We start from the raw sequence: 12410 nt of genomic DNA, 5'->3' as shown, positions 1-12410 counted from the left end.
TTGATTTGCATTTCCCTGATGATTAGTGGTGCTGAGCATCATTTCATGCGTCTGCTGGCACATCTGTATGTCTTCTTTGGAAAAATGTCTTTTCAGGTCCTCTGCCCATTTTTTAATCAGGTTATTTGTTTTTTGATGTTGAATTCTATGAGTTCTTAGTTCTTAACCCCTTATCACAGATATATCATTTGCAAATACCTTCTCCCATTCAGTAGGCTGCTTTTTCATTTTGTTGATAGTTTCCATTGATGTGCAAAAGCTTTTTAGTTTGATGTAGTCTCATTTGTTGATTTTTGCTTTTGTTGCTCTTGCCTCTGAAGACATATTCAAAAAAAAAAAAATACTGCTGAGACTGATGTCAAAGAGCATACTGCCTATGTTTTCTTCTAGCAGTTTTATGGTTTCAGGTCTTACAGTTAAGTCCTTAATCTATTTTGAGTTTATTTTTGTATATGGTAGAGAAAGTAGTCCAGTTTGATTCTTTTGCATGTAGCTGTCCAGTTTTCTCAGCACCATTTATTGAAGAGACTGTGTTTTTACCCATCACATATTCCTGCCTCCTTTGTTGTAGGTTAATTGACCAGTAAGTGTGGGTTTATTTCTAGGCTCTCTATTCTGTTCCATTAATCTATGTCTGTTTTTATGCCAGTACCATGCTATTTTGATTACTGTAGCTTTACAACATATATTCATTCATCTCTTGACAGACAGTTAGGTTTCCATGTCTTTAGCTATTGTAAATAATGCTGTAGTGAACATGGGAGTGCATCTCTTTGATATCCTGTTTTCATTGTCTTTGCATGTGTACACAGAAATGGGGGTAGTTGTGTTTTAAATTTTTGAGGAGATTCCACAGTGGCTGCATTTGTATTCCCACCAACAGTGTGCAGGTGTTCTCTTTTCTCCATGTTCTCACCAGTACTTGTTATCTCTTGTATTTTTTTTTCAAACTGTATTTCTTTATTAGATTTACTCTTGTATTTTTGATAACAGCCATTCTAACAGGTGTAAGGTGGTAATTCATTATGGTTTTGATTTGCATTTTCCTGATGATTAATGATGTTGAATACCTTTTCATGTACCTGCTAACCATTTGTGTGCCATTGGAAAAATGTTTATTCAGTTCCTCTACCTATTTATAAATCTTTTCTTTTTTGCTATTATGTGAGTTCTTCATATATCTTGAATATTAACCCATTATCAGATACATGATTTTCAAGTATTTTTTCCTATTCCATAGGTTGCCTTTTCATTTTGTTGATAGTTTCCTTTCCTGTGCAGAAACTTTTTAGTGTGATGTAGTTTCACTTGTTTATTTTTGCTTTTGTTGACTCTGTATTTGGTGTCAAATTCAAAAAATCATTGCCCATACCAATGTTGGGGAGCTTAATATCCCTTATATTTCCTAGGCATTTTATGATTCCAGGTCTTAAATTTAACTTGTTAATCCATTTTGAATTGATTTTTGTGTATGTAGATAGAGGTCCAATTTAATTCTTCTCCATGTGGCTGTTCTAGTTTTCCCAACATTTATTGAAGAGGCTATCTTTTCCCCATTGTATATCTTAGCTCCTTTGTCATAAGTTAACTGACCATAAGTATGGGTTTATTTCTGGTCTCTCTATTTTGTTCCATTGATCTACATGTCTGTTTTTATGCCAGTCCATCACTTTTGATTATTATATCTTTGTAATACAGTTTGAAATCAGAAGGTGTGATGCCTCTAGCTTTGTTTTTCTTTCTCAAGATTGGTTTGGCTATTGAGGATCTTTTATGGTTCCATACAGATTTTAGGATTGTTTTTCTGTATCTGTGAAAAATGCCGTTGGAATTTTGATAGGCATTGCATTGAATCTGTAGATTGCTTTGGGCAGTATGAACATTTTAACTATTCTTCCAATCCATGGGCACAGAATATCTTTCTAATTACTTGTGTCATCTTCAGTTTTTTTCATCACTGTCTTATAGTTTTCAGTGTACAGATCTTTTGCCTCCTTGGATAAATTTATTGCTAAGTGTTTTACTGTATTGTGATTTACTGATGCTATTGTGAATGGAATAATTATCTTAATTTCTTTTTCTGATAGTTTGTTGTAAGTGTATAGAAACACAATTGATTCTTTTATGTTGATTTTGTATCGTGAACTCTGCTGAATTCATTTATTAGTTCTAACAGTTTTGAAGTGGAGTCTAGGTTTTTCTGTATATGGTAATTTGTACAAATAAAGACAGTTACTTCTACCTTTCCAGCTTGAATGCCTTTTATTTCTTTTTCTTGTCTAATTTCTTTTTCTTGTCTGGCTAGGACTTCCAGTACTATGTTGAATAAAAGTGGTGAGAGTAGGCATTCTTGTCTTGTTCTTGATTGTAGAGGAAGAGCTCTCAGCTTTCCACCATTGAGTATGATGTTAGTTGTGGGCTTGTCATATTCTACCTTTATTATGTTGAGATATACTTCCTCTATACTCTGTTTAGAGTTTTTATCATAAATGGATGTTGAATTTTGTCAAATGTTTTTTCTACATCTAATGAGAAGATCATGTGATTATTATCCTTCATTTCGTTAAGGTGGTATGTCACATTGATTTTCAGATACTGAAATCATCCTTGCATGCTGGAATAAATCCCACTTGATCATGGTATATGATATTTTTAATGTACTGTTGAATTCCATTTGTTAATGTTTGTGGAGGAAGTTTGTGTCTACATTTATCAGGGATATTGGCTTCTAATTTTCTTTTCATACAGTATCCTTATCTAGCTTTGGTAACAGGGTAATCTTGGCTTCATAAAATGAGTTTAAGTGTTCTCTTCTGTTCTTTTGAAAGAGATTGAAGATTGATATCAGTTCTTTAAATGTTTGTAAAATTCACCCTTTAAGCCATCTGGTTCTGGAATTTACTTTGTTGGGAGGTTTTGTTTACTGATTTAATCTCCTTACTAGTAATTATTCTGTTCTGATTTTCTGTTTATTCATGATTCAGTCTGTGTAGGCTGTATATTTCTAAGATTTATTCATTTCTTCTAAGTTGTCGAATTTTTTGGCATGTAATTGTTTATAGTCTCTTGTGATTCTTTGTATTTGTGTGGTATAAGTTGTAGTATCTCCTATTTCATTTATAATTTAATTTATTTGAGCCCCCCTTCTCTCTTTCTTGGTAAGATTTGTCTGTTTTGTTTATCTTTTCAATAAAACCCAACTCTTAGTTTTTTTGATCTTTGTATTGTGTTTTTAGTCTCCAATTTATTTCTGCTCTGATCTTTGTTATTTCCTTCCAACTACTGACTTTGGGCTTAGTTTGTTTTTCTCTTTCTAGTTCCTTGGAGTGTAAGGTTAACTTGTTTGAGATCTTTCTTTTTCTTAATGTAGGCATTTATCACTACAGACTTCCTTCTTAGAACTGTTTTTGCTGCATCACTTAAGTTTTGGTATGCTGTATTTCCATTTTCAGTTGTCTCAATATATTTTTTTTATTTCTTCTTTCACCTATTGGTTGGTCAGTAGTATGTTGTTTAATCTCCACATATGTGTAAATTTTCCTGTTTTCTTCTTATAATTGATTTTTAATCTTGTTTTAGTAGTTAATTGGTTTCTTAGGAAAGAAGAATTCAAGTTTCTTTTTTTCCTTTAGGTATATACCTCCTGACAAGAGAGAAGAAAATGACCAATCAACCCACAAGTGGATGGTGTATGTCCGAGGGTCTCGTAGAGAACCCAGCATTAATCATTTTGTTAAGAAAGTCTGGTTCTTTCTTCATCCCAGCTATAAACCAAATGACCTCGTGGAAGTTAGGTAAGCACACTTGAGTTGTTAAACCTGAGAAGTACAGATTTATTGGAGTGGAAGAAAAGTGATTCAACTTGAGAACACTCCCTTGAAATTCTTGTATTATTAATAATTTACTCAGCTTTGGCTTTTAGTCACAATATAGGTTTAGCTCTAGTTCCATCTTGCAGATTTCTGTCTCACTAAACAGGCACCGTCTCCTCCTGTCAGGTTGTTACTAGCTGAATTACATTAGTTGATTCTGCTCTCCTCTGGAAATAGCTTAACTTATTTATATAGATACAGATGAATATAAAAATGTTACTGCTTTTTATGATTATCAGAATATAGCAGAATTAAATACAGGATTCTAACATTACCAAAATACTTAATGTTGAAAGTTCCCCATGATCTCATCCTCTCAGAAGTTACCCATAGTGATATTTTAACTGTGTATCATTAACCTAGTATAGTTGTTGGATTTCATTGTTGTTGGTTTTGTTATTTGACAAAGATGGAATGATAATACATATAGTGTTCTGAAATTTATTTCATTTAGGTGTATTCTTTACATCTTTATGTGATGTTACATATCACATATACATTCATTATATGAATGTATTGTGAAGTGGTTGTCATATTTTATCAGTGGAATCTCCTATAGCCTCAACTCTCTTCAGAACATTCCCTCCATTCCTCATTGTTAAATAAAACATGGCTATCTCCTGGGAACACCTCTTCTCCTGGGAACACCTCTTCTCCTGAGAACAACTTTCAAGTGGCAGCTGTTTTTTTTTCTCTCACATACCGTGTACCATTGGGTCTAGGCGTGGGGCGCATGTCTTTCTTGCTCGTATTTGTGGCTTTCAGACCATTTTTTCCCTTCTTCTCCCAAAAAAACTCCTTTGAAGCATTGTAAAACTTTTACACTGATTGATTCTCTCATGTAAACATGGATCTGATGCTAGATGCTGTTGATAATTTTGATTCCTGTACCAGTATTATACTATTTTAATTGTTTTGCTTTATAATGTATTCTGATATCTGGTAGAATATGTTCCCCTGATTATTATTCTACAGTTTTTTCCTTGGCCATTCTTGAGTAAGTATGTTGTTCCAGATTACTTTAGAATCTAAGTGTCAAGTTATGGATTGAAACTGCATTGAATTAATGATTAATTTTCACTTTTTTTAATGGTATTAGAGCTTTCTATCCTGTCTACCCAGGAGAATCAATCAATCTAAAAGTTTTCCAATGCAAACAAATTTTTTTTCTTTTACTATTTATAAAACTCCCTTCATTTTCTTGACATATTTCACCGGATAGAACTTCAGAAAAGTGTTGATACTTTGTTTTATACATTGTAGAGTCTGATAAAGGAGCAATTTCATTCTTAGACTCTTAAAACTATAGTGTTGAAAAGTCCTCATCTGTGATTTTGTTTCAGCCTTTACCTGATTCGTGAAACCTTTCAGAAATGCCTGATACAGCTTGTCTAGCCTCACCTAGAATTCCACTTGTGACCTAGACTTGTTTTCTTTGCCAGGGATCCTATCTTCCTGTTGTCTGTCTTCTTCATTTACACACCTGCATGCATATATGCGTATGTACGTACACACACACAGTGTGGCTGTCTTTCTAAAGGGCTGCCGTTTATCCTTCAAGACACAACTCAGAGGTTACTTTCTCAATGAATCCTTCTTTGCCCTACTTTCTTAAAGGGATTAAATTATAATAAATGATTGTTTACTGAAATTCTTGGGATAGTAAGAATATTTTGTAGTTTTAAGTTGGCTTATAGAGTAGCAGTATTTTCTGAGTTTAGATACCCTGACTCCAAATTAACCCAGTGTTCTAATACAGATATTTTTTAGTGAGAGTGTTAGAAAATAGATGAGTTTAAAAAGTACTGTCTATAAAATTGTAAATAATAAAAAGAATATATTTTAATGTCTAGGCCAGCAAGTAATTCTCTTATATAGTTTTTTTTACAAGAAGCATACTGTCTTGGACAGTCTTAGGAGTAGTTTTTATTTAACATAAAGCATGTGAAGCAGTTAAAAAATGTATAAATCGTATTTTTTATTGATGATAAATATCTGAATTGCCGCCATGGGATTAAAAATTCATTACATAAAATCCTTAATACTTAATGGTGCAAATCAATGCCTGTTTTATTTCTTAGTTCTCATCCTAAGAATTGAAATTTGTAAAATACATTAATTTCCTTTAAATTGTAGAAGAGTATCATGCAATAATATATGAAATTGTATTTGCTGAGAAATCTTTACTAATCTTCAGTTAAAGGTGGCAAATCACACTTATTAGGATGTGTTGTAACAGTCTGAGGAAATCCTAGGAAAAGATTATACTGTACCTGCTCTTCACATTTCTCTTTCATCTTACACATCTGGAGTTTCTTCTGTTGATTGTAAATTAACTTTGTTTTGTGAAATTTATGAGGTTTCTTTCACATTAATGAAATAATAAATAACCCTAATAGTTATTTTCTTTCTGGTCCCTGCCACTCTGACAGTATTGTGTAAATTGTCTGTGGTTATACATCTGACCAGTTAGTTTTTCACTGCCTATGAATCATACCATTACGACATACTTTTCCTAAGAGCGTACTTTTCCATACTTTATTAACTACAGGGTTATGATTTTTAAAATAGATACTTGCTTTTGTATGCTTCTAGTATTTAAAACTCCTGGAGAAGTAATCTGTTATGATCAACCACACCTCTGTGTTTTTCTAACAAATAATATATATAAGTCTTTCATTACACATTAATTTACATGTATGTTTCCCTTACTAGATAGAGAACTTCTTGGTGTTTGGGACCTTTTCTTAATTGTCTTTTATGTCACTAGGGTCTAGCATGGTGCCTAGCATATAGTAAATGCTCTTTTTATGTTGAGTGAATTCTGAATTTATGATGCAGGCTCTTCCATTTGTAGTTGACTGTTTGTTTGGAAATTTTTAGTTATCCTGAGCAGAGACCTTTCATATTCTTTGTGACACCACGCAGAATTATTATAATCCCTTTTCTGTATAGCTGTTGTTCAGATATTTTAAAAGCAATTGTTGGGTCTCTTTCAATCTCTTCCCAGCCAGATATTCACATTTGCTTCATTTGTCACTCATATAACTTTGTGTTCCTATGCCATTCAGGTTATATTTTCTGACACACTCCAGTTTGTCTGTATTCTTAAAATATTCTTCTTAGAACTGAATTTTAAACTTCAGGTGTGCAACCAAAATAAAATAGGACAGAACATTAACATGTGTCCTAGATTTAATTATAACTTGGTTTTTTTTACAAGCCTTTTAAGATGTTTCTTGCATCAGGTATCTAAAGTAATGTGATGAGTAGGTGAGATCTTCTGCAACTACCTTGAAACTTGGGGTTAATCTTACCTCTGGACCAAAGCGTGTGTGTATGTACTTCATGCAGTCTGTATCTTCTCACCACAGCACATTATGAAGAACATGGATAGATTCTGCTCCCAAAGACCATCTGTTTTGCATTTGGCCCAGTTGCTATGACCATCCTCAGCCAACTTCCTAAAAGCTATGATTATATACTTTACTTTTAGGTGCAAGACAGTTACTAAATGTATGCTAGGTTCAGGACCTATACAGGGATTGTAAAGATGGAGAACACATGGTTCCTGTGTTAGCAGACTATTCCTGCCCTTGGTGCATGAGAGACTAGACTGGGCCGGGCCCTCAAGAGAACACCCTAGTGAGTGAGCCTCGTCACAATGTTCATATCTCATTAAAAAAATAAGCATGGCCCTGGAGCCTGTTTTGTGAGTTTAAATCTCTGCTTCACTTGCTGCATGACCTCGGGAAGGTTAGTTATTCAGTCTCTGTGTCTCAGAGGGTATGTTTCATAGTGTGATTATAAAGACTAGATAAAATAATAGATGTAAAGGGCTTAGAACAGTGGTTGGATCATAGTAAACAATGTAAGTGTTTGCTTCTGCTGCTATTATACGGAACAGAATGTGTTTGCCCTGAAAGGAAAAAAACTTAATGGAATGTTTCAGGTTTTTTTGGAAGTCATGTGGAGGAAGAATTTATTTGTGATTCCAGAAAACATACTAGAACTAACATTGCAGGAAGAAGATGAAATTTTTTGTAACAGAGCTGTTCAGAAGTGTAATAGAGAATCTCATTAAGTAGTGAGTTCTGGGTCACTAGAAGTGATCCTAAAAGACTGGTTGGCCATTTGAATTAATTAGTTGGGTGAGGAGTTGTACTCCATTCTGTATTTCCAGTGAAGCCATTTTTTTTAGCCCTGTATTCTGTGTTTTCCTTCTTGGTCATCAATACTTTCTACCTTCTATGAGGTATCTAGAAATATAGATGTGAGTTCAGGGGAAGCAGTCCTTTTCTGTGTGAAATACATATATTTTTTGAAGTATGATGTTTCCATAGCTGATGTCTTGCCTCTTGGTAGGTCTTGGATTGCTTTTCTGCTTCCAAAAGTATCGTTAGGGAGGAATTTCTTATTAAAAATGTTATTCCTTTTTCCTGGCCTTTGTACTTATCTGCCTGTGTGTCTTCCCTGACAGCAGTCCTTCCTGTCCATTCACTAGAGATTAGCCTATATTTAGACTATGTACGTAAATTGAGGAGCTCAGCTAATTTACTATATCCGCTGTAAGAGAAAATTCAGCATATAAACAACGTGATTGACGACAAATATTGCAGAATGAATTTAGGCTACCCACTTAGCTTTACTGTATTTTAAATGACTAAATTTGTCATCAAAAGAATTTCCTTTAATTATTCTTCTTAAGTCCACTGTGTCTTTAGTCCCCACTGTGTCTCTGGCTTTGGACCCCTTTTCAAACTGCTGTCTCAAGTTGACCTTCTCATTTGACGACAAGCCTGTCTGTCTGTCTGAATCTATACCGATTTCATAGCTACTTTTCTTACTAACTCAGCTCGTGTTCGGCTGGTTTCTTCCATCCAGGGAACTCTAGTTTGCTTTGCTTTCTTTCTTCTCTGGTTTATGGTACAGCTGTTGCTTTCCTACTTTGCAGGCTGCTCTCATACTCAGAGCTTTTTCCTGTCCTGGTGGCCTTGGCTTTGTGCCTGGCAGTTTACATGTGTTGCTAGACTCCTCTCAGGTTGTGTTCTTGGACTCTGTCCTTACTGAATTCATGTCTCTCCTTAGTTTTCTGAAAGCACATGCCACTGAAAGTTCCTTTCTCCCTGCAGTCTTGGCATCCTCTCTTGTTATACTGATTCCAAGCCAGTGATTCATTTTCGTTTTAAAACATGCTCTTTTCCCCCCATTAACTTAAATCATATGATTTTTGAATATATGAAGGTCTCAATTAAAGTTGTAAACTTTTTCTTATGGAAAATTCTAGACATATACAAAGTAGAGTATATTGAACCTTCATGTACCGAATGCCAATTATCAACAGCTCACCAGTCTTTCTCATCAATATTCCTTTTTTCTTCCCTTCACGAATTAAATTTTGACTGAAAATTCTCTAGTCCAGTTAGCATTCACAAACATTCTTTTATTCACTAAAGTTATGTAAAGTCATATGTAATTTTAAAAGTCTTCTTAACAGGTAGTTTCAAATTAATTATCACTTTCAGATAGAGCATTCATGATTTGTTTTGTTTTTCCCAGAGTGAAGACTAAATGTGTCTAAAATAGGGAACATTTACCTCACAGCCTATGTCTGTCGTGGATTTTTGTCAAGGATTTTTGCTCTAATGTTGTGACATCCATCAAATCATCTTAGTTCCTTGTCTAAGTTGCAGTTTTTCTTTTATAGTTTAGCATTTTAGCAATATTCAGCATACTGTTTTAGCATCAAATGAGGAAATCTAAATGATTATCAGGAGGATGTGAATTTCTAACTCATCCATTATGACGAAACTTTTCTAGAATAAGAGGGTGAACGTGGACTAACATGTTACATCTGCTTTTCTCTAGAGAGCCTCCTTTTCACCTGACCAGAAGAGGCTGGGGTGAGTTTCCTGTCAGAGTTCAAGTTCACTTTAAGGACAGCCAGAACAAGAGGATAGATATCATACATAATCTGAAGGTATTGTAACCAAACATTGCTCCCCAGAAATGAAGTCTCTGTTTTCACCTGGTACTTGAAGCAGTAGGTTAGGCCTTCTGAGAGAAGAGACCAAGGATAGTGGAAGCAGGATAAATCTTTTTGAGTGTGTTTTGCTTACTGCCTCAACACTCCTTTGTCCTCTGAAAGCTGGGGTAAGGGTCACTTTACAGCAGAATATAAATTCTTCAGAAAGAGAAATTGGTCACATATAATTGGAAGACCTGAGTCTCTAATCAGAGTGTACTGTTACTAGGTTACCTGGTGCTAAGTGACTGAAATCTTTTTTTTTACATTTTATTTTTTCTATAAAATGAGGCACAAATAATAAGCCTTGTCTGTTTATTTCATAAGAATAAAGAATATATGTATCTCCTAGGGATAAAGATAAACATGAACATGTTTTAGAAGATACAAGGAACAATGCAAGGTTGTAATACTTCTGATTTGTATTGTAAAAAATCTTTCACTGACATATCTGCATTATATATTATGTAACCATTATAAATTATGTTTTACAAAATATTTTCTATAAATGGGGAAAAACTACCATTATAGTAAGTGAGAAGCACAAAGTGTAAAACTATATGTATGGAATGAGATTAGCCGTGATTTTAAATAGGTGGGAAAAACACAAAAGAAATATACTAAAATGTTGGAGTAATTGAAGTAATGACATTATGGGCAATTTCTCTTGCCCTTTTTTCCCGTGGGTTTTTTTCCTTCAATTTTATATAATAAGCATTTGATTTTTATAGTTGGAAGACAAACCATTTTTTTATATTTCCTGTACGCCCTCTCTGTAGTAGTCTTGTGTACATTTTCTCTATATAAGATAAAGATAAAATCCTAGTATTGAACTTCTCCCAAAGCACACTTACTTGTGGCTTACCACATTGTTTCTTCCCATTAATTGCTCTCGAATGAATCTGAATACATTTGCAGAATTCCTTTTTCATTCCCTGTGTTCTGTGAGTGCACTCTTTGGCCATAAGGCATGCTGAGATTTGCCCTCCATTGGTGGTAGATAGCACTGCTTAGCTTCATGTTTAGTTATTTTTAGACATCACTGTAAAACAAGGTTGCTTTATAACCTCAGAGAAGAACTGACACCAAGTAAAGAACATACAGCCCCTTTGTTCAGAGGGGCAGAATATGTTCCCACTTACTGAGAAGAAGGTGCAAAATAGTTTTGCTTTCCCTTTAACTTACTTTAAGCTGCATATACCATCTTATATCACACTGGGCTGAGCCCTAAACCCTAAAATAAAGGAAATTACTTACATAGTTTTTCATATGTAATGTATTGTCCTTATTACTTAGAGTCCTTGGTAAATGACTGAGACACAGCTTTAAAATGACAGCATTTATTTCTTACCAGGTTTTCCTTAATTTTTCTATTTATTATGTGTTGATTGGCCTTGAGAACTTAAACACCTCTATTGTGACCATTGATTTTTATTTATACTGGAGTATCGTTTTTCTGTTTCTACAATAACTCTCAGAACCATCTTTGATTCTTCCCTCTGGGTTCTAAATATTTGTTCAATTGCAGACCATTTCTCTTTCTTCATAATTTTTCTCATATTCTACCCTTTGCCCTTCCCACTCTTGCTAGGCTGTTATTCTGCTCTGTCTCCTGTTTAGTTTCTTTAATTCCAGTCTGTCTCCTTTCCCAGTCCATTCTGTACACCACCATAAGATTAGTCTTCCTGAAACAGAACCATTACGCTATTACTCTCTGAGAAGCTTTGATTGAAAGTTATTCAATTCAAACTCCCCTGCCTGCTATTTAGGGCTCTTCACATTTTGACTCAACATACTTCCCCCAAATTATCCCAGGCTAATTCCTTTATGAACATCCTGCTCCAGCCAGGTCAGTTTCTTCTGTCCCAGAAATGCCTTGGGCCTTCTCTTGAGTTTTCTGTCATGCTCTTCCCTCCTCAGATGCCTGTGTGAATTCTTTCCATTCTTCAAGTTTCTTTGTGACTTTTTCTGACCATTAAAGTCCATAGCTATCTCTCTGTATTCTGAAATTCTGTAGTACATAACAGTCTGCATTTGATACTGTAATAGTTACATGATACTGTAATAGTTACATTAAATACTAAATACTCCAAGTGTAGAGAGTTATGTACAATTTAAAGTTCTCAGGATGTATGAAATTCCCATATCCCGCATCCCTGACAGGAAGTAATCTAACCACTCCTCAGCCATCACCACAGAGCACAGTAATTCCCAAAACAACCCATTTATGCATTTACTAAACAAGCTTTTGGAAGATTCTTTTCATAAATTTACCTAAAACTGCCCCTCCTGGTTTTTTTAACCTTGATCTCAAACTAGTTCAATTTCTGGAGTAGCACAGAACAGGACTTTTGTTTTACAAGAATTCATAAAAATGTTTAATGATAGCCTTCATGTCTCTCCTTAAATCATTTCTTCTTCAGGCAAGACCTGTTCTTGTAACATTTGTTGTATGCTGTGCTTTCTGGTTCCTTGTGCCATTTTGATAACACTTCTGTTTTATTAATGTCTCT

At 34.4% G+C, this 12410-nt stretch overlaps 1 protein-coding gene across 5 annotated transcripts in view; it reads left to right on the top strand.

Moving 5' to 3' along the window:
- The window catches only part of YEATS2 (YEATS domain containing 2), a 92337-nt gene that overhangs the window by 29528 nt on the left and 50399 nt on the right, over nucleotides 1–12410 (top strand). For all 5 annotated transcript variants that reach the window (XM_032483389.1, XM_032483376.1, XM_032483380.1 and 2 more), the window contains exons 7-8: nucleotides 3633–3794; nucleotides 9741–9852. In XM_032483389.1, coding sequence (XP_032339280.1) covers nucleotides 3633–3794; nucleotides 9741–9852 — 274 coding nt within the window. The remainder of the gene's footprint in view (nucleotides 1–3632; nucleotides 3795–9740; nucleotides 9853–12410) is intronic.

The sequence above is a fragment of the Camelus ferus genome, chromosome 1, assembly GCF_009834535.1.
Source record: "Camelus ferus isolate YT-003-E chromosome 1, BCGSAC_Cfer_1.0, whole genome shotgun sequence".
In the NCBI taxonomy this organism is placed as follows: domain Eukaryota; kingdom Metazoa; phylum Chordata; class Mammalia; order Artiodactyla; family Camelidae; genus Camelus; species Camelus ferus.
The sequence above is the reverse complement of the archived record's forward strand: the minus strand, read 5'-3'. Positions and strand labels throughout refer to the sequence as shown.